The sequence below is a fragment of the Notothenia coriiceps genome, unplaced genomic scaffold, assembly GCF_000735185.1.
Source record: "Notothenia coriiceps isolate Sejong01 unplaced genomic scaffold, NC01 NC01_scaffold00005611, whole genome shotgun sequence".
NCBI lineage: Eukaryota > Metazoa > Chordata > Actinopteri > Perciformes > Nototheniidae > Notothenia > Notothenia coriiceps.
In genome coordinates, this window is record NW_011338312.1 from 26,827 (window position 1) to 50,617 (window position 23,791).

Consider the following 23,791-nt stretch of genomic DNA (forward strand, 5'->3'; position numbering starts at 1 on the left):
AATAAAATTGTGGACAGTAAATAGAGTCTGATTTGTCTCCAGTCTTTGGTAGTTAATGTTCACCCCACATAATTTGTCAGCTATTACAGCACACTGTCAATAGCAAACATTTAATTATTCATTTACAGAAAGATGTTGTAACCCAGTTTTGGCAATTTTTTTTATTAAGAAATGTTGTAATTTCCATTGCTTACATTCCATACATTTCTTAAATGCATTGGAGCCATATGAAAAGACTTGTATTTCTTAATTCCTGACATTTCTTTCTACATCCATGAAACAATCGATCTCGACAAATAAATCCATGTCATAGAAAAATAGCACTCATAATGAGGCTTTTTTTAAAAATGTCCTCGTATCTCCGGACTTACCTTTCCTGGAGGCCTCAAAGCTGTCGAAGATGTTTATTCTCTGGATGTCATAGGTCAGCGTGGTGTTGGGGAGCAAGGTGCGGTTCCTGTTGATTGTGTTCAAGGCAAATTTAAAGGCTAATTCCTCTGCTCCGGAAGGGCCGCTCTCAGTGGATTCAAATATTCCTCCTAAGAAAGAAAAATAGAGAAAAATGTGGTTAAGAAAAAAATAAACAGTTCAGAAAATGACCTTTGAATTCTTTCTCTTAAAATCACAATAAATTCCTCAGCAGAAATGACATTCAAGTACATGATCGATATGATGCAGTCAATAACAGCTCAAGCTGTGTGGCACTTTTTCTTCTTCAAAGGAGTTATTGTTGAACGCTTTCCACGGCTCAGTCTGACGCTCATATGAAACTGATTTACAGTGCCGATTAGGCGTTTCGATCGCAGATGATTTGCATTCTGTAGCAATTGTCGGTGTAATTATAGGCAATTAGTTACATCGGGGGGTGAGTTCAGGGGTGAGTGCCCTGCTTCAACTCCCTCGCTCAGCCTTGACAGAAAGGTTCACTCTTCCACTTTGTCCCATTGATTTCAGCAACTCTCAAATGAGAGAACAAAGACAAGCGATAGCAGATTGAGCAGAGAAATAAGGGGCAACAAGACAAAAGGGTATCGGAAAGGAGAAAGAGAGCCATGGGAGAAATCTGTACGATATTTATTGAGGTATAGAAAGAGAGGCAGGAACAGAAACGTTGACACGGGGAAAGGAGAAGGCAAATCAACGCAGGAATAAAGATAAAACATCAGGAAGCTTTTAATTACCCTCATTAAAAACAAGTCGTCTCAGAAGTTCCAATGATTATCTCTGCATCATACTTGTCTGTTACTTTGGTTGATTGTTAATCGGAGGGCCTCCTGAAGGGAGGATCATGCCGTGACCGCCCTGAGATATCTTGTTACCTTTTGGATATATGTGAGTCGCAACGCTTACTAATTATCAAAGTCTATAAACAAAATGAATTTAAAAACTATTTCACAGCGCTGCACAGATAATATAATTACTAATGCAATTGTTTCAATTTTAAGACAATTAAAGTTTCTTTAAATTGTCCATCTACTTCCACCAAGGCAATTATATCATTTGTTATTATGTCGAGACATAATTTACATGCATTTATTTGCCGGTCGCCAAAAATGCATATTGCAGTTACAATTAAATATACATAGTATGACTTTTATTGAATTGAACTATTCACTTCTTACACTGCACTGTGACTTTTATTCATACCTCTGTTATTGATGTTTCATTATCTTTGCTTTTTAATGTTTCTAATGTGTGTTATGCTCTTAATGTCTTTCATTGTTGTAAAGCACTTTGAATTGCCTTGTGTTGAAAAGTGCTATATAAATAAACTTGCCTTGCCTTTAATAAAACAAATGTTTTTTATTGGATTCTTCTACAAGCTGCATCATACTTCATTTCAACTATAAATGGGGTCATTGAGAATGATAAGATCATTTCTACACATTCATCATTAGAAAGAGGTGAAGCTATGTTGTGGGTGGTGCAGTATGCCAGAGTGTGTACTATAACATTTTCAAAGAGAATATTTATATGCCAAACAGCGGAGACAGCTGTAGACTCTAGCAACTACTTTCAACTTTCCAAATAAACATAATACAAAAAAAGGGCAAACCCACATTACGAGGGCTGGTACACCTTTGAGGATGAACTAAATCCTGAGAAAGCTTTGCAGAAATCAAACTTAAAAGAGAATGGATGAGGGGAGGAAAGATGAAAGGGGGTTGTGAGAGCAGCTCTGAGCAGAGTTCAGCGGTCCATCTCCCATCCTCTCGGAGGACAGGGAGTCGGTTTGACGAAATCCAAACGGAAAAAAGTTGAAAGCCTGTTTATCGATTACAGAGAGTGAGGGAAAAGTAAGTCTGAAAGCAAAGAAGACAGAACGAGTGGAGAAAGAGTGAGAGCTGTAACAGAAGCAGACAGCAGCTATTAATAGCGGTTGGAAATGACAGGGAGTGATAGAGGAGGAGTGCAGTAGGAAAAAAAGATGTCATTAAGTTGAGCTTCATCACTGTCACCAGAGCACACCCAGACTTTGTGCTTCTTTACTTCATGTTGGAGCTCTTATAGCCCAGTACAAAAATGAAAGGTGAAATTAGACGGAGAGAGACGTATGTCGCAGCGGGAGTTGAGAGTAAATCTATAAACGCACGTGAGTAGATGTTTTGTGCGCCTTTGAGTGAAAATAATTTGGTTTTCATGTGTGAGTCCTCCTGCTATATGTGATGTGAACATGCTGCTATTCATGGCATTTCATCCGTCTGAAACTTCACATTAATCTGCAAAAGAATGAATAACCGAGAATCACCATTAAAGATGATTGGAATCATGTCAGTCCGACCCGAAAGATAATGATTACCCTTTTGCCTCGAGGGAGCAGACTGCCATCAGCCTGATCATCAGGTTTGTAAAATGGGCATAAGGGTATTAAGTTATGCTCATCATTTCTTTGGCACACTGTATGGAGTGGAGGGGCTGGTTTAAAGGGGCCCTAGTATGCTGATGCTCAGGTTTATATTTGTATTCTGCTCCTCTTCTGTGACCTGTCTCCATGCTTTAATGCCCAGTCTGCTCTGATTGGTTAGCTGGCTGGCTTTGTTGTGATTGGTCAACCACTCAGAGATGTCCTGCCCCAATATCTATCACGTACAATGTGTGGGAGCGCTAGCCAATAGAAGCGTGAGTGTTACATAGATGTCATTATGTTATGGAAGTGAACATAGGAGTCCAATGGAGGCATGGGGGGGTCGGGGGGAACTCCTTCTAGAGGGTGCTTTAGGATTTTATTCTTTGCAGACCATTTAGGGTTAGGGACACTAACAGGAAAGGGAAATACCCAAAAATGATTTTAAACTAATCACATACCTTTGAGAACACTGAACAGGGACATTACATTAAGTCCAAAAAGATTTACAATTTATTTCCAAGGGGATTCCAAGCATTACATTACAGAACACTAGACTCTGATAGGATGAGAATGCATCTCCAGTATCGTTTTCGCTGAATAATAAAAACCCAATTGAGATTTCTTTCCGAAACTAGATTTTGGAAAGTACGCGCACACACTTGTTTTGGTTGTTGCGTATATTTATTGCTATTATCTTCTGTCCATCCATCCTCCTCTCAATACTCTGTGTTGTGGTCCGTCTGATTGCAGGTGTGTGAGTTACAGCTGAGATAATCAGTGTGTGTGTGTGTGTGTGTGTGTGTGTGTGTGTGTGTGTGTGTGTGTGTGTGTGTGTGTGTGTGTGTGTGTGTGTGTGTGTTTGTGAATTATAGTGGTGCCATCGTTGGGAATGGTGTGAATTATAGTGCAAATGAAAGCTCTGAGTGAGTTATGAGCTGGATAATCACCCTGACGAGAAAACAGGCCTGCCGCTGATCTGAGTGCCTCTGTCTCTCCGTGTGTGTGTGTGTGTGTGTGTGTGTGTGTGTGTGTGTGTGTGTGTGTGTGTGTGGGGGGGGATTTGACTCCCTTTTAATATTTGTTCTCAGTTAACCAAGCACATTTTGCATTGATCACTGTAAAGTAACTTTGTCATTTTGCTTTATTTCTGATAGAAATTCACTCCATTTAAAATGAGTTTCTGTTAATAGAAATCATTCATACATTACAAACAAGAGTAATGAAGAAAAAACCTTAAGAATTGTTTCAGCGGTGATCTGTGATTTGTATTACTTTTGGTAAATATATTTTATACATACTGCTCTGAAAGATGGAAACTGACAGGATATTTCCGTCTCTTCACTGCGCTGTGATTACTAGCAGGGTGAGTGTATACTACTACTCAAAGAAAGGGCTTACTTACTAAGCCATGTATGAAAACACAATCAGCCCCCTCTACTCAAGGATGCTCTTTTATGCCGGGAGATGGTAGTCAGATAAGTTGCCATGGAGACTCATGCATCTATGCTATGGCTGAGAGGCATCGGCCGTTTTGGAGACTGAGCAGCTGATTGGTTGAGGAAGGGCTGTCTCTGTGACTAATGACCAGCAGCTGCCGGGATAGTGTTGGGCTGTAGGGTGGGTGCCATGGCAACCAGCGAGCAAACCATGTCACGGTGCAATCGGCCCAGGTAAGAAGGGAAGATAGCCTTTAATACCTCCACCCACCACACCCAGGACCCCTGGCCTGCTTCTGTCTCCCTCCGTCATTCAGCCGGTGAGCAGAGGTGCTCAGAGCCAATAGGTAGGAGGCAAAAGTGATGGAAACACTCCGTAAATATCCCAGAGATTCCCCAAAGGGAACGCTCCCTGACATGTTTGGCGGTGAATGGGACATGATGCATGAAGGCCTGCAGAGAGTCGCCGCCCCTGGTCATTAATCTGAAGATCCCCCTGTGGTAAACTGACCTTCCAGTGTTGCACAAGGGCCAATTTTCTCTCACGCAGAAAATCCCCGGGAAATCTGACCATCTAATACAGTCTGCTCACCATTGCTTCAGTAGTGATAAGAGCAGATACAATCTCACAAAGCAAGATAAGGGAAGCAGTGAACTTGGTAAAAACAGATATATTTTTTTCTAAGAATATACTTGAGGAAAAGTTAAAAAAAGAGAGACAAACTCCATCTTGAATCTTATTAGAGAAATGAGAATAAAAACAATAGTGTAAAAATACTATAGCATAGAATAAAATACTTGTAATTGAGGTATTGCATGAAAGACCAAGCTATAAAAACTTCTTGTAAAAACGCACAAAAGCACTCTTAATAACTTAATAAATAATTCCATTAGAGTTATGGAAATTGAACATGATACCAACAGAAAGCAGCTTACATGAACAACAGTTTAGTCATTGTTATCTCACTTGTTCTGATCGTTGTGTGTTTTTTCCCCAGGGATAGAAACACTCCTGTCACCCTAAAGCCTCTTGACACTGGACTGGACTGTCACCTGCCACCGCTCGACGCTAAGCCCCAGGCTGACTCACACACTCGCACGCACCCCTGAGATTGAGCCTAAATAAATCTGTCAGGTAAGAAACAACTGAGTCTTTGTGAAAATGCGGGTGCGGCATTCACACATACTTAAGTTTAGTTACACCAATAATAATTAGCTCTATCATTTCCAAAAAGGTCAATTTAATCAATCTCTTATAACGAGCACACACAGTCTTCAATTAGGAATGTGTGCCACCACCCCCGTCCCTGACCCAGTTCCAAGTAGGAAACCAGTGATCATATAACATGTATTAATTCTGAGCACTGGCAACAGATGTGCTAATTTGCGAGGCTCTCTCTCTATTCATTATAATGTGCCAGCTCCCTCCTCAAAATATGTGCTAATTTGCAAGGACTCATTGTGAATGTGCTAAACTACCGGGTGACATTTTGTGTGCTAATTTGTCAAGCAGGGACCCCTTTTGGTACTAATTGTGCCAAACTGTGAGTACACTTTCACAGGCCTTGAATTGCTGAGGTCCCAAATGACTTCTGTCTCACAGTTTCCAACCTCTCCACTGCTCTCAAATTGTGAATGCCACTGAAAAGAAATACTTAGCTCTGTAAAAATAAGACGTAGCGCTAATCGCACTCGCTCGCCTGCACACACACAGATGTACATGCATATACACACCAAGCTCTTGAGACTATACGTGCTCCTTAAAGGAACACAGGAGTGCAGCTAGAGTCAAATGCAATGGCAGTTATGTAGTATCATCAGACACACATTATACAGAAATAGCAGGCTGTTCCCGCAATTACTTACAAAATATAATACCGTCACAACTATGGTTTACTAAAGTATCTACTTTGCTCAATTTGGAGCAATGTTCTTTTTCTGTTTTTTGAGAAACAGGTGCATGTGTTGAATTAATTACAAACTCATTTTACAAGTTTTTTTTTTTCCACTACTACCTGAAAATCACAACATTTTGCAACATACTAACATGAACTTCATTGCAAGTCAAGATATGAGCATGCAATAAATATACTAGTTCAATTAATTATCTTTTCAAAAATGCAATTAATATATCACATCATTTCCTTGGCGGAAGATTGATGCGTTTTTGTCTGCGCGGAATTGAAAATATAATAAATGTTGTTCCAAAATGTCTTTCTTATTGTTACTGTCAAAAGTTTTCCATGCGTTGATACACCCGTCACAACATAAAGAATACTGTAAGCTCCTCGCTTGCAAAGAGTAAGAATATCTATCAAAGCTTGTGATGCACATAAATCAACACTCGTACACGGAGCGGAAGACAGACTGAAGCCTAGTTCAGCAATGCCTGAGGAAGAGCAGTCAAACTTCAATAAATATTGTTACTCTTGCAAGCAAAGAGTTTCCAATTGTCTCTATTTCATGTCTCTCGGCGGGTCACTTTGGAAATGTTTTCCCAATCTATCTGACAGATACCGAGGCTATACGTCTTCTAATATCGTTTTTTCATTTTGAATGCATCTTCCTCACCTAACCATGTTTAACAGGGTATGAAATAAAACACGGCAATGGAAACAAGATGAATACAAATAACAGGTAAACAAGCCTTTTAATGTATAACTCCCAATGTTATCGTGCTAACCACAATACCATGCAATATGTTAATGCAATCAATTAATGTTGGTTATCAACACAACACATATGCACCAAGCCATTCTGATATATTGAAGATATGGCATGAAAACATTGTTTTTGGGTGGAAAGTGTTTAATAAAAAGGGAGAAAATATGACTTTCACACACCGTGGGTTTTATGAGCCTTGGAGCTTTCACACCTCACATCTGACTTCCAAGTACAAACACGAGTATTCCCAAAACTGCCGTCACAAGGTCATAAAAGTTCAAGTAAATAACACAAATCCCAAAACTGCAGTCAGGAGCTTTTCCTAGCCAACACAAAAAAAAAGAAAGATGTGATTTGGCTCTCATAAACAGGCCGTGGGGAGAGAGTGGGACCGGCTTCTGTACACAACGCTTCCTGATGCTTCATGCCTCACCCGTCTGTCTCGTTTTCTCTTTCCATGTCGCATCTTTTTCTCTCCTTTATCAAACAGTCACACGCACACACACCGCCTTCCTCTCTCCCACTGACTAAAGTACGTCTCATGGTGGCCTCGGCAAGTGACAGATGGCGCCCTCACAGCACTGCTCACTGTAAACTGAGTTTTAATCAAGCCTAAGCACGTGTGAGAGATGCTAATTATCCACTACAGGCGAAAACAGGCAGGAGTCGATCCTCAAGAACATTGTGACTATGCATCACTTTCCCCATTGTGTTAAAAACACTTTATTAGTGTCTCAAGCGTCCCTGGGTACTCTCAACCCTCAAGCTGTATCGCTCACCAAAATAAATATAGATGAGAACTTGACTAACAGTAATCTACGGGTCTTAAGACTAACTCTCCGTAAGTAAAGGGATTTCCAACTGTCTCTCGGGATACTTGCCAAAAACACACCATTCCTCGCATCAAAATACCACATAACGAGTGGTGGGAGGATAGCCTTACAATTCCTCTGCAACATTTTGCATGTATTATACACAGCCGACCTTGGAATAAGGATAAGAGGAAGTTTCATTTCTAATTTTGCAAATTAGGTTGCAGCAAATTAGACGAGACTATCTTCTTCTTTGCTCCCTTTCGCCGCTCTCATTCTCATTCTCACTGTTCCCCTGCTCATCAAAATGGCCCTGTATTACACTCTTTCCCACGTAATTTTGAACAAAATGGCTGTAAAATTAGACTCTCTTTCTTGTAGAAGGTCAGATGTTATCTCCATTGGAGCCAAAGGTCGAGAATTAATTCAGGAGCCGGCTCTTTAATGCTCACAGCAGAGCCATGTCGAGGGGAAAGGTGTTTTACAGGATTTCAGTAATCTGATTATAATCATTTCTAATCTTCATAAATGTAGAGATACTTGCACTGAAGGTGGTTATTATTTCCGGATAGGCTATGACGCAGAAGCTGGTAAACCCTGACTTTAGTATATGCTATAAATATATAAAGTAAAATAAACATATACACAGTAGACAGGGCAATCATTTTTTCACACACTCACACACTCGTTACTAGTGGTTTGCAGTGCATTAAATAGAGTTACTTCTCCCCGGTGAATTCATATGGCATCTATATTGTCTCATAAAATCCATGTACGTATACAAAAAGAATATTTAGGTTAATAGGAGACAGTATAAGGGATGGTTTTAATCCGTGGAACACTTAAGCATTGCATTGCAGCACTGTTCCAGGGTGGGGGAAAGTTCAATAAACCTGAGACTGAAAGGCTTTTTGCTTTGAAATTCAAAAGGGTTGGAAAGTGTAGGCCATATGAGAACGTGTGCCTTTGTGTGCAAGGACACTGAGACCTGGGGAAGAGGGGAAGCTAGAATTGATGCTACAGTAGTGAGACAGAACAAAGTAGAGGAGAAGGATTAGGAGAGCCGGGGAGAGACAAAGGAGACATGTTGAGAAGGACAGCAGAGGACAAAGGGGGAAGAAACGCAGAGAATGGAATGAGGAAGTGGACATTTCGTTTGGATTCTGCTTATTGAACTCATGCTGAAAGTGCACCTTCCTGTAGCACGTAGCATATGTTTAAAAATAAAAATGGTTGGCTGGGATGTCTAATGTCAAAGTCAGCTGTGTGGCATATGCAGATGACTGAATGTGTAGACAGATAACCAAAAGAGAGATAGTTTAGAGACAGAGAAAGGAAGAAGGGAAGGGAGGAATGGTGGGGCAGGTGAGCGAAGGAAACACAGGGAGAAAGAAATGGAGAATAAAAGAGGTCACTGGAGGCAGATAAAAGACACTCAATTAAATGACTGGATGGATGGCCTATTAGACCTGAACGGACACCTGCAGCCCCCCCCCTCCTCCAGCCACAGGGCAGCAAAATGTCAACTCCTGGTTTGGGTTCATCAGCCTCCCATCAGCCACTGCAGTACACAAGCGAGCTGATAATCAGAGCTACAGGTACAAGTCAATAACATACGCTCAGCTGCAAAGGTGTGTCGATTGTTCTTGCTTGTTTTAGAAACACACACAAACATTTGCACGGTAGCAGAGAGAAAGCACAATGAGCACTGACTTTTTGAGACGGAAAATTGCCAGAGGCTTTGCGAAGTTCCGCAAACAATCTTGCTCATTTTGTCCCCAATAAACAAGAACAGCTCTATTGAGGATGAATGTAAAAAGACAATAGAGGTGAAATTGGCGGGAAATCAAGAGCTATGTTCTAATGTTTCTTCTGATCTGCAGTCTGCTGTTTATTTCACAATTTCTCACTTTCGTTCACACCCTGCTGCGTAGGAAATTAATTCAGTTTCTTTTGTCATGTTCCAACAGTGATGGACGGGCACTGGGTGTATCTCAGCGGTAGGTGTGCGAGAGAAATGGAGGCGATTGGCTTCATTATGTCAACATCTTAAAACAGATTGCACAAGATGGGAAAATCAATCAAAGTCTGTTCCAGTCCTCCACAATGCTTTGCGTATGGGAGAGGGATTGGACGGTCATATCAAACAAATAAGGAAGTGCGATGTTTCGAGTGTGGGCGGCTAACATGAGACGGAGCCTACTGCAGCCAAGAAATGCAGTTCATCATTAAAGCTTTTTAACCACTCTACTGTATAGACACCACATTTGTCCTCTTCTCTGTTTGCACTAGCATACGCGAACACAAAGGCTTTCTCTTTTCTGTTTATATATTTTCTCTCTTCTCACCTTTGTTTGCTAAAATGCCTTTAGAACAAAAAGATTGCAGGAAAGATTCAGAGGAAGCCAAACAAACAATCAGAAACGCTAAGTGAAAGGAGAGGAAGGAAAGAAAGAGGAAATTCAACGTTGTAGGGGGGTGGGGGTGGGGGGAGAGGTTTTGCATAGCCCTAGTGGATCACGGACAATAGAGTGTCATGCTGATTCAAAGCACATGATGTTAGGTAAGCCTGCCTCAATACGTCCTCCCACAGAGACAATTTCCCCCCGTGTCCTTGGTTCACACAGAGAAACGTTCGTACATCCGACCGGCTGTGCTGTCAATGGCAGCCGGCATTCTGCCTTCTCTCTTTCAGTCAGTCGCTAACCCTCCTCCTCTTCCTCCTTTATTCAGCTGGCTGGAGATGAAGGTGAATCACCACATCCTAACCTGATCACAGCAACACAGGAGGGCTTTCTGTAATCGATTGACTTCTGAATCCCATGTAGTTTGGACATCAGTGCTTTTATTTACGGTGAATGTGCCTCCCACTGCGCGCTCGGAATTCACAGGAGATTGCTTTTCTTCACCGGAACACATTAAGAAACACTATAACATGTATATAACGCTGCATGCATGAAGTGATACATATTAACAACTAAGAGTACATCCAACTAATGACTTCCTACATGTATACATAATTACAGCAAAACCATAGTAACCATTTACTCCCAATCGGAACTCTCCCCAGCTTCCATAGCAAACCACTGACAAGCCATGTTGCTTTTTTTATGACGGAAACACTTCATAGTTAATTACAAGAGGCAAGCTCCGATGAAGATACAAGTAACTCCTACACATGATGCAAACAGTTGCGCGATATTGCAGCAGATATATCACACCGTTTAAAGCGCCACAACTCAGAATGTATATCACACAGAGAGAAAATGGGCTTTGGATTGTGTCAGATCTATAATAAATATATGATAACGTTGGCATTAGAAAAGCTAGTGACTGTATATGGCGTTAAAAAATGCACAGTAACATGTATTGTACATTTATTCCCACACATCGTTCTTATGGTACACATTTGGTGTTTTTTTGTTTTTGTTTACGTGTTTGCATTCTCACAGATGGTAACCTGTGATAGATACACACGGGGGGGGGGGGCGACGACGACAGACGACGACGACTTGGCACTGGGTATGTGCACTGCTGCCAGTTTCTTCTCTTTCTCATTGTTCCCCTTAGCAATACAACCATATTGATTTGTATTGATTCCCAACATTTGTCAGTCTACTGCAAGTGGAGACAGCCAACTATGTAATGAGACAATATAGATAAATGCACTAGATCCTAATACAATTGTTGTGGGTTTAGTTCCCCAAGGTACTACGTTGTTACCTATGAGGATATTTGTATAACTATCTTTGTTGCAAAAGCTATTTCCTGCATATTTGTAGTCCTGTCCTTCTATTAGTATACTGCTGGCATTTACTCAGAGCTGCAGCTCATGACTCCTGGCCTCCCACTACATTTCCACAACACACTCCAGTGTCCATTCTGTCTCTCTTCACAAAAGCCATCAGAAAACAGTAATAAAAGACCAGAACTGAGAGTGGGCTGAGAGTGGACTGCTCAGAGGCAAACTAATCTATCTTTACTTGATATCTGCTGGCTCCAACACTCACTATTTTTCTTCTCGCTCACACTTTACACCCCCCCCCCTCCTCCTCTATATCTCTCTGTTTCCCCCCTCTCTAACAAACACTCTTGTTTTTCTTGCACTTCTCATTGACTTCACATTTTCTTCCATCTCCCCTGGTGGGATTGTGAGAAGGACATCTCCACATGTGTATGCAAAAAAATGTTATTCACTGTGAGCGTACAAGCTCTGACCTTCAGTCAGCTCTGAGCCAGACGACCAGGCAGCAATGCTGCAGGGCTCTTCTCAAGGGACACGTTCTCAGAACAATTGCACATACAACCCCTAACCCTCCTGATACGCAGGGAAGAGCCTGATTGACAAGGACAAGGAGTGAAAGGCAGTGAATAATAAAACCAAATGCAGGAATCAAACCTTCCACAAGGCAGTAGCAGAATAGGACTCAGATGTATTAGATTTATTTTTATAATAAACATTAAGAGGCAGCTAGAACTGGTTGCCCTGCAAACAAGGTCAATCATCTAAGCCTCCTTCATGCAAATAATCTTTTCCAATACAGCTGGTAAATCTGAGATTTACTAAATGCTAACCAGAAAACTAATTTCATACCTCACAGATATTTCCCATTACAAAATACCAAGAAATCTGTCCCCTGAATTAATCACCATTGAGCCTTTTGTAACCGAGGCATGACAGCAAGTCCTTCAAAGTCTCAGGAACGTAAACATGTTTTAAAAAATCCATTTAGATAGTTCCCTGTTTCGAGCCGATGTGTGGTGCTGCATGCTAATGTCAGACAGATCTCCTTTTTGTTCTTGAAACCCACGGTTGGTATTTTTAAACCGTGGAAATCATTTGCCAGTAGAGAGGAGATGGTTTCATATTTCTATAAGCTACAGCGCGGCCAAGTGACACATGAATATTTTAAGCAGCTTTGTGCCTATTTAAATGTGTTTGCTGTGAACGGGCTGGCAGCGGGCCAGGGCACAGGGTGTTATCCTTAATTCCTGCAATCCCAAACTAAACTCCATGATGATAATTCACGCTGGCGGGAAAGCAAAAGCAAATAAAGTCAATTAACGACAAACTCCCCTTGAATTTGTTCGCTTTGCCTTGCTCGTTCCTGACGACACTGTAATGTCGCCACCACAGCACTGATGAGGGAAGGAAATGAGTGTATGTAATAAAGCGCCTTTATCGTTGCACAACATTGTGGAAGTATTTACATAAACATAGCTTTCACCAGAGGAGAAGTGTCTTTTGCCAGAGGACTGGGGGAAGAAAGCTTCCTTTCAAAAATGAAAAACAATGTTGTGCTTTGGTCATAAATATTCCCAGAGCATTGAGGGAAATACAAATATAACCAGGACACAAACAAACAAAATGAACCTCTCTGAGTCCACAATGCTTCCAGCAGCATGTTGACAGCCCAGGGATATACTGCGTCTGCCAATGCGGATTGAAGATGGCGGTGATAATGCCATCACTCAGTCGCACTACGGTCATCAGAATTAAAACACTGTCTCCCTATTTCATTGTTGATTCTGCTTCTGTCTAAATTCTTCCTGAGGCCTTTTTTTTAAAACCAAAATAGCTTTGATAGAAAGGCAGATGTGATGACTCATTGCTTGTGAGTATTTGTTACGAGCACTACCAAATAAGATCCTGAACATGTTGCGCTTTTTGTATGGAATGATGTAAAATGAGCAGCTTTCATCTTAGCCTACCAGTTAGCTGACAAATAATGCTAATGACTTGAATGCAACCCTGAATTTCCACTTCACTGAATTCTAACAAGTCATCTAGGAGAACTGAGGGGGAACCAATTAAATTGGTCAACCATAGTTCAGTTTGCAAATTCGGTTTTTCATTCCACTCAACAAAGCTGTTAATTTCCATGTTTGAAGTGGAAATTTAACAGCTTTGTATTTGGCCTACATTGTTGAGGTGGACTACGAGAGAAAACCAAAGTGGCAATAATACAAAAATACTTTTATTCTGGGATTTGAACAAAGTCTCTTTCAGTGTTCCCGAAAGGAAAGTAAAAACGTATTCTAAAAAGAGAATCTTATCTCGTCTTATTTCACTTTGTAATGGCTGCACCGGGACAATTTCTGTATCAAAGTACATGCATTGCATATCATATTTATAAATGAGGAACATTGAACGTGATATGTCATTTGTGCGTGTGTTAGTTCAGCATGGCTGCCTGCAGCTGGTGGCCACAACACTCTCTGACACTTGTCGCTCTACATGGAGGGGCCGATGCCGTGAATACAAAGGGATGACTATGCTTTGGTGTTACAATGAGTGTGTGCATGTTTGTGTGTATGTAAAGGTCTCAGCCTGACAGGAGAACAGCGGTTGTACAATGTGAGCCGCCTGTCTGGGCAGAATGGGAGATGGGGCAGGAGGAGCAGACCGCCCCGGGGGAGCTGACCTCCTCATTTAGCCGGGAGCAGCTGGGATTATCTGCTGAGCAAGCATCTCCTGCAGGACAGGAAATGCACGGGGTAAAGAACCAATGTGCTACGTCTTCTCTCAGGGCATTTTTGTATTTCTCTTACACTTGCACACACTGACATACATTTTTCTTTCCTGATAAAAATATCCCACTCATAAAATCCATCTTCATCTACTTTTGTGGAAACTCTTCTCCTTTAAATGAAAACAGAGAGATGAAAATATATATTTTTCTAAAGAGAATGAATTACACTACACAAAATGGAGCAGTATTACAACAGCAAATATGTGAAGTGGCTGCTACTAGACTTAAAGAGATATGCTGTACAAAACCCAAGCTCTTACAGGACTCATTCTAGCTTATTAAAAACGTTTTTTGGTTGAGCAACAGGCAGCAGACTGCACTGCCAGGGTCTCTGTCCGTGGTTCTGAACAAGAGCTAATTCAGCACAAAGGACAGAGACTCGCCTTTTGAGCCTCATTCGAGACGCCACGGCCATTTCACTGCCACAAGAACACCGTCAAAATCAAACATGAGCGTTACTTTAGAGGAAAGAGATTGCAGTGCCATGAATCACCTTTTATCTTGCATGGTTGTGTCTGTCGTGCTACTAATGCCGGATTCCTTGCCTATCATGGCGAGGTAGGCTATATTCAAGTGGTGACGGCTTGGAAATGTTCGTGTCAAATGCTTCTATACGGGGATCTCAATCATTGGTGAAAAGACGACCGGCGTCTGTCAGACAACGTGTGAGACGGAAGTGGCTCGTCGGGCGGCTGAGGATGCAGCAGGAAGACAAGCAAGCACATCCCGTTGCCATAGCGGCGGCTCACGCGGACGCGGCCTGACTCTTAAACAGGATCCTCGGGGGAATTTAAGGATTGTGAGGATGTGTTGTCAACATTTGATGACATCCGCTGTCAGGGTGGGGGTGTGGGGGTCCTCTGTCACTCCAATATGCTGTTTGCATTCAACAGAAAGCGGTGAAACACAGGATCTTATTAAGAAACAGGCGAAACCGCAGGACGCTGATCCAGTGATATGAGTGCATGAATACACGGCAGCAATAGCACTATTTTAAAGTTATGATTGGAGCAATGGCAACATGTTGAAGCACTTATTTAATAAGCACAATTGGCTGTGGCTATAATCTTTCCTCGAGGCGGTGTTGAGAGAAATGTCTAATCAATCGTTAGGTTTATAAGCTCCACAGAAGATTTTCGACCTTTAACTGTTGCTGTGGTTTATAACGTGACTCAGCCGCTGAACCGGAACTATAAATTTAATCTGGCAATAACGGTAAATAAGCAAAATCTCGGGGATTCCCATTGAATAGCAGTTCAGTGGGATTAAGGATGAAAAGCACTTCCCTGCGTATCGATCAGCCCTTGTGACAGGACAGAGTGATTGATCAGCACTCCGGGTGTAATGTTTACATGTAAACATTTACTGCAGAGGACATGCTGGGTGTCAGCAGTTTAAAGGGCCGTGGAGATACAAGTCTTGAGAAGAGATGTGAGCTGCTAATTCTTTACGAGTTTCATCTGCCCGTATCTATAAACTGTTGCATATAGAGAACTGCTTCATTAAGGCTTTATGGCTGCAGGGGATTTTATTTTAAAGTTACTGTAACACTGTGTTTAAGGTTCGTATAATACACGATTCATGATAATATGCACTCGGTAAAAACACTTCAAAATAAAAGATGCCACAGTTGATTGAATGTAATTTTTTTTAGAGAAGGGTTGAAATTGTTAAACTATTAAAAGGCGAGAGTATAACATGTCTCTATACTGCTTCTGCATCCCGTGATTCATTCACTCGCTGTCGACAATCCTACGGGCACTTCATCGTTGCAGAAGATACAATACAAACAAACAAACAAACAAACAAACAAACATATATCTTACCAAATCTTAAAACGTGTGGCATCCCGCGAGAGTAACCAAGAAACAGCAGCAGAAGCGGGATCAGCCTGAGGTTGGACCTGAAAACGAGACTGCTTATCATCAGATGATGGGAGGTAATCTTCATGTTGTTTTTAAAAAATGCACAGTGGTTTAATCCCCCCGGTGCGCGGGTTCGATTCCCCCGAAATTCTTCTACGCTCGTTGGGCAAGGCAGGGTGACGGCGGCCCTGGATGCGCAAGATCACGGCATGGTCACTTGCGCTTTCCCTAAATCCATTAGCAGTCCCGGCATGATTCCTTCTCCTTCCCCTTCTCCTTCTCCTCTTTCACTGCGCCAAGAAACAACAATCCTCCGGGTCGAGGGACGGCGGGACATCCATGTCGAAGGGTACGGATCCAGTGGGGAGGGGGGAGCACGAGCATGGGCTGTAGGTGAGGTACTGGAGAGGGTTGGAGAGGGGCTAGAGAGCGCCAAGCAGAGGATACAGCAGCGATATACAGCCCCCTATGAGGCGCTCTGGGTAGCTTGCGCTCCCATTATACTGCACTGCTGCACAGGCTCTGACGTCGAGCCAAGGTTAGTGTTGTGAGCACGCACCAGAGAAAGACAGAGAGAGCGAGTGGGGGGAGAAGGAGGGAGATAGATATACAGATAGATAGAGATAAAAAGAGGGAGGATGGAAAAAGAGAGGGAGATGAACGACGGGACAGAGAGAATAATGGGGAGGGAGGATGGGAAACTTTATTGCAGGCTGTAGTTTCTCTGCTACCCCCATAACTTGCACCAAACTCGCATGCATTTAGAGAGTTGTCAGTAAAGATGCAATATTGTAAGTGCAACAACATTAACTTCAACGTGAAGCCTTACTTGCAGTTCACAATACGGATTTAGTAACAAAACAAAGCATGATGCATCCATACATTGAGGGAAATACAGTTGTTGTGATATTGATCAAATGGCATCTTGCTTATGAAGTGACATGTAGAAAGTGCAACCTCTATTTAACTACATATTTTTGTCTTGTTTATTATGGCCGATTGTCTTTTCAGCACCATGGACTGATGGTAAACCTGCATGTCAGCCGCAGAAAGGAATGGGAGTCTACTGTAAGTAATGTTTCTCAGGGTAAACAGCCAGCAATGATTTATTGTTCCCACTGGAGGATGCTTAAGCTTTGGCTAATTCAAGAGGCACTTTCCTTTACAGGCTCATACAGAAATAACTATGCACACACTGCACATAGCGATATAATCTCATGCCTGCAGGATATCATTGCACTGATTTTATTTTCCCTTACACCCGTACAGTAGGATACATTGTGTTCTGTCATTATATTTCCTTTCTAAACCTCTTTTAAGGGATTTCAAGCAACAACCTTTCAACCATTTCCACCATCATTTCAGAAATGTGGGAGGAGTGGGATGAAAGGAATTAAAATTGGCAGAACAGTAAATCCGTCATATCGACAGAGGCTGCTGAAAAGCGAATATTTAACCTATGCAAATAACTCCACTTTAGACATGAAAGCCTTCCAGCAACAGACTATTCTCGAGTGAGAGCCATCCTCCGATGTGAAGGTGTGTGTGGCATGCACGCAAAGCTCCGCTGTTGCTTATATTTCACGGGGAAAGATATCCTCTCGAGATTTTAAATGGGCCTATCGCCTTTCTATCTGATTAGCGAGTTCAATTGAGGCTGTATCCTATAGGAGGCAATGCGCCGAGAAGATGGATATCTGCAGCTTTAGCGTGGGTCTACATGATATTGATTCAACACTCCATGAACCTTATCAGCGTCCACCCCCAATGAGCAGCTCTTCATGGGCCAGTGCATCAGCTGGAGCTATGTACAGTGGTGCACCCGCCCCCCAAGAGGGCTATTTAATCCCAACGGAGACGTGAAAGGAAGGCTTTGATCAGCGCACCAGAGTCCAAAGCCTGGATGAACACAGTCATTGTGTGACTAAAGTGTGAATGGATTGACTGTGTGTAGTAGAAATACTTTGAAAGTCACTACAATATTCCTGCATGGCCTTATAGTGTATTTAAATAGATATTTTGAGTGACAATGCATATATCATGGTCTATTTCTCTTTTGACAATGCTGGTAACTGCCTGTGTGGTTTGTCTTAATTAGACTGCATGCAAAATAGTGAAATTAGAGTAAACGTGTGGACAAGATGACTAACACATTCCCTCTCTGCTATTGGAGTGATACTCCATTATGCATCGGAACTGTCAAATCCCCGTTCACAAATACTGTAAAAGTGAATGCATTTAATAGTGAAGAGGACGCTTGTCAGCTAAAAGAAACACAAAGTAATTACATGGGATCAAGTAGGTGCGAACACTGACTTTGAACGTGTGTCAGTTTGCGTGGGTCTGCACACCAGCAATCTGCAGTGTGAGAATATCAAAGAGAATGGCACTCATCATGCCACCATCTGGACCATTAGCATAATTATGGAGAAATTCAGGGTTCCCGTATAAGTCAGCAGAGCTTCACACAGCATGAAAGGAATGCTTATTGAGCTCAGGGAGAAGACATCAGCTGACAGGCATGCTGGTTTCCTCTTAAAGTCACAGCACCCTCTGGCTGAATGCTAAGGTACTGCACCACGAAAATCCCTCAGGTGCCCCTACATTCAATGTTCCCCAAATGTAATTTGCAGAATAGAATTAGGGTTGTCACAAATTGTTCCGACTTAATTTTCTAATATTGATGTACACCGTTGTTCTCCGTCTGTGTCTCAGCATTGGGCATGTGAGGATAAAATAATCAGCTATTCTTCACGTCTCCATTTTTTTGTTTGTAGATTAGTTTAACGATTCACTGCCGGGTAAGCCAGTCAGAGTAACATTACTGAGTTTGCAAATCAGTTAGAAAATTGGAGGTGATGGGAACGGTGAATTTCTACATTATGATGTCAAAATGACTCTTGCTCCTTTAGCTTGTTGTGACAAATAGGAAAATACCATTTGGGAGATGTTTTCCTTTTTTTCTACTTGTGATCAAACCGTGTCGTTTTTGAAGGAGACCACAAATTAGATTACTTTATACACACCCACTTGCTTGTAACCCAGGGAGGCTTCCACATGAGCTGGCTGGTGTGTTTATTCAGAGACCATTCATGCACTGGGTAATGCAAAGGGGACTTTATGCAAAGGAGAGATAACCACTGCTAAAAGCCTTCTGTCATTCTCTCTCTCTCAGTTTCTCCCTCTCTCCCGCCCTCGTTCACTCTCTCACACAGGCAGACATGGTAGAAAGATAGCATTGGCACAGGGAGGGAAACCATGGAAACGAGAAGCTGATGCACTTTGAATGGTAAGACCCTGAAAGAGAAGACATTCATTCAATTCATTCACCCTGTACTAAAGGCACAACTCTTCTGCATTATTCTGAATTCTAAAAGTGTATACTAACATGGTTGGCTCCAGAAAGCCAACAATGGTCTCACTTCATCAGCCCATTGTGTCAGAGTGACTGTAGCTAAGGATGTCTTTACATGTTGGCAAGTTGAAGAAGGGCCCTACAACAACACACACACTTCTCCCTTTTGCACTCAAAAAACAAACCTATAAACAACCTCTTTTTCTCAGCATTAACAGCGTGTGTCCAAATGCACCCCACCATGCAGGCTTCACTTAAGCCTAGTGACCCAGGCAGTTTGGAGATCAACATATTTACATTTCCCACTTGTGGCTTTGCTTCAGCAAATGCCTCGAACATAAATGCATGCCCGAGTCAGTGCTGGCCTATATGTCTTGAGAAGTGCTGTCATTGAGATCCCGGGGACCTCAGTGGGAATACATTCTTCACTGACGACAATTAGTCAAGTGAGACAGTAATTAGGACCTCTCTGCACACTGTCACTTCCAGTTAGTGCTGACGGATGCCCGCAAATCACCCCCTCGAGCAAATGCAGTCAGGCAAGCTTACTTCTGGAGCTGCACACTGTTGTGACAGCCATCTGTAACTTGTGTCTACAATGGTAATACTTTAGAAAATGGCATGGAAATATGTTCAGCATTAAAACAATGTAGTGTATTGTCAGTAATATAATGTTCTGTGGTCATATACATAGACTGTTTATATAAAATTGATAACCATTCTATTTGTGCCAAGTCACCAGTGTCACTTACTTCTGTGGAAGTATCATTGTCCTTTATCATTACTGTATTGACCAAAGTAACATATTGCAATAATATGGAAGTTACAAATCATATTTTAGCATTATGAAAAAGTTGTGCATCACCTTACAACAATTATAGAATTACTGACGTGACTTGCACATCAACTCAATTTAAGTGGTCATTCCTAAGAGTATGACAATATCATGGATACAGATCTGCCAAGAAAACATAGTGAAGTGTTTCCAACTACTTTCTGCAGTCAAAATGGCAGCCCATCATTAAAATAGGTTAAACTTCAAAATACAACAGAGAAGAAAGTTCTTACTTCAGCAAAATTATAAACCAAACGAACATTGAGAAGCTGAAATGCCTTTGCAGTTTGCCAAGAGTCAAACAGTTTGACATGTTCCCAGCACTTATTATTATAAAATACAAGTTCTATTTTTGTAATTGTATTTATAGTTCTCAGAACAGTTATGCCAATGTCTACAGCATTATTTGTGAAATAAATATAATGCTTATTTATTTTTTAAATAATAGCCCCTGAAAAATAACAAGAGCTTAAATAAATAAAACATTTTTTTTAAATGTGTGAGGTGTTTATGTCTTTGTTCTTGTCAGGAATATAAATACTTTCTGTTCTTTGTGGTCTAAGATCTTAAGAGTAAATCATGCATATTCACAAACACACAACAACAAATACAAAATCACACACACACACACACACACACACACACACACACACACACACACACACACACACACACACACAGCAGTGAGTCAGGCTGATTGGATGGTGGACGGCTGGAGTTGTTATTACAGAGCATCCAGCAGTGTCTGGTTTGCAGGATAAGGACGTCCTTACAGGGCATTTCTCAGTGTGAACGATGAGGAAACAGCTCACTATGTGTGTGTGCTTGTATGTGTGTGTATTAGAGATAGAGAGAGAGAAAGAGAGGGAGAGAAAAACTGATAGAAACCCCGGAGAGAAAGTTTGAAATAGAGGAATAGACAGAATGTGGACGGATAGATCTGTCTGCCTACACATTTTGGCCATCAAATAGAAATCTTGGCAACGCTTGCAAAAAGTGACTTTCCCCAGTGGAATAGTCTGTGCCAAGGGTTGGCCTGCAGAGAGAGAGAGAGAGAGAGAGAGACTGGAGAATAGAAGAAGACTCACAAGGCTTCATGATCTGATACAGGAAAGCCTCCAATAAACTTTTTCTGTTTTGCAAAGACATCTCCATCTTTGGTGTCCATGAAATAGAATAAGTGAAGGGCCACTCCAAGCCACACATGGAAGTGTAAACAAAAAGCGGACACGCACGGTTGATTTTCATCCATCTGGGGCTTTGTTAATGGGCTCTCTTGGTGCCTATTAGTAATTCATTAGGGCTTGATCTAATTTTCAGCATTTTACACACCACTGACAAAAGAGACATGAAAAAAATCTGTAAATGTGAATGCCACCAACTCGATGACACATGAAACGTTAGAAAACTAGACCTGTGTTAACACCTATGAATTGATGCATGAAACAGTTACACACCTGGAAAAGTATTCTCAAGGAGGGGTTATAGCAAGCACACATCCCTGACCTTTTCAGGTTTCCATCTCACTAATGCAATCCACTCTGTTTTCCACAAAGATCCAGGGATCAACTGTTGCAGCAGGGGATGAAAGTGTGCAGCAGTCGCCTCAGACATCCAGGATCAGAAACTCCAAACAGGGATAACACCCTCTCAGCATTCAATGTTTTCAATCAAAGAATCAGCTACTGTGACTGGAAACAAAATGTCCCAGACAGATATCACGCAGGAGTTGCCGCCAGGCAAAAGCTGGCACGACTAATATGGCTTGTCAGAGTGAAAATAGCCTGGTATTGTTCTCACCTTCCGGAAAAGGTGCAGACATAACGCTTCTGTCTTGTTCATCTCTCAGGAGTCATGCTCTAATGGCTTTTCAGGCTCATATTACTTGGGTAAGAGGGATTTAAAGTTGCTGTTTCACTACCCACAGAGAGTACTGATGTAGGTTGAGCTATTCATTCACACATCATTCAGCATTAATCAAATTTAAACCATCATAAATGAGATAAATGTGGGTCTTTATATGAAATGGCATTTGAAGCATGGATTTGAGAAATATCAAACTGCCTGGTTGGGGATTTATTAAAAATAACTCAAGGTACATGGACTGTGCCTTCTACAGCTCGAGTGTGTTCATGAGTTGCCAAGACTGCAGTGGTACAAAAATATATTGGACATATAAACAGAAATACTAAATAGTGTGACTGACAAATCTGTCAAGCACTGGTTGTTAGATGCTTGTAAAGAACTGCTAGGGATTAAGGACATATGAGATGCAATACATTTAGCTTCTATTTCAAACTCGTATACTTATATAGGCAACTCGTTTCAAACATGCAAACAATACAATTCATTTCATAAGAGATAAATGGTTGCATAAACTCTCAGCATGGAATTGTAGTCATCCACTCACAATAATGTGCAGAGGCTTTCTGCTTTTTTGGCAGACAACAGTCATTTTATTGTATTCAAGTCTTCTGAATAACTTTCTGTGCTTTCAGTTCCTTGCTCAAGTCCTTCCAGTGGTTTTAATAGACACATTCTTGTTACAAAGGTCCTCAGCATCTACAGTAAGCCCTGCGCAAAACCCACCTTGACGTAAAATGTTCCAACCTAAGCCTCTGTAAAACCCGGGGAGAAATCTGTATGGAAACCAGCAGATAGAGAGTCGGTGTGGAAATAAAAAGAAGGGTTTGATCTCATTCATGCCCTCACTGTTCTGGAGGTGATGAAATGAGGCCGGTTTTGAGCTGGGCGAGGTCAGTCCTTTCCTCTCTTCTGCTCTCCCCTCTCCTCCTTTCATCTCAACCATTAATCATGTCTGTACACATGAAAATGAGCTTAACCCTTTTTACTTGCGGTGCTCCACTTCCACTCAAGGACACCTTGCAACAGAAAGTATAGAAGTGGGATCTCTTTGTGCATATTTTCTCCACTTAATGGACACCGCTTCAGTCTTAACTCAGTGATGAAATCATGCTGGATGGGGCTTTATCCTCTCTTGTTAATGCTGTCACTCTTCCTCTTGTAGCCTCATAACAATTAGCACTTCCATAAACCCTTTTGTCAAATGTTTAACAGGGAAGAAAATGGAATTGAAGGACTTATCCGTAACCCCTTGAGTCTAACAGAATTTCACTGGCAACTGAACCATGTAAAAAGGGGTTGGTGCACGTACTCTATATCCTCATGAGAAAGAAGAGAAGACAGAGAGAAAGGGCGAGAAGAGAAAGAAGATAAAGTCGTCAAGGGAGGGAAAGAAATAGAAGTAGGTAGAGAATGAGTAAGGAAGAGAGAGGATGGAAAAGAAAGAAAATGAGCTTGGTTCCCTGTGTGGCACGGCGCTTCACTTAATCATCCCCTGGTCTATAAATAGGCCTTTACAGCCATGGAATATTGGGAGATTAATAGAAGAGAATAGAAAACCATAATGCTGCGAAGCTTCA

The 23,791-nt window shown here is 41.6% G+C and overlaps 1 protein-coding gene across 1 annotated transcript in view; it reads right to left on the minus strand.

The window, feature by feature from the left end:
• grik2 (glutamate receptor, ionotropic, kainate 2) overlaps nt 1-16,693 on the minus strand; it is a gene marked incomplete at its 3' end in the record, with an annotated part of 42,815 nt that extends 26,122 nt beyond the window's left edge. Inside the window, exons 1-2 of the mRNA XM_010768381.1 lie at nt 16,120-16,693; nt 372-539 (exon numbers count right to left, since the gene is read on the minus strand). Of these exons, the coding sequence (XP_010766683.1) occupies nt 372-539; nt 16,120-16,243 (292 nt within the window). The remainder of the gene's footprint in view (nt 1-371; nt 540-16,119) is intronic.
• Between the last annotated feature and the right edge of the window lie 7,098 nt (nt 16,694-23,791).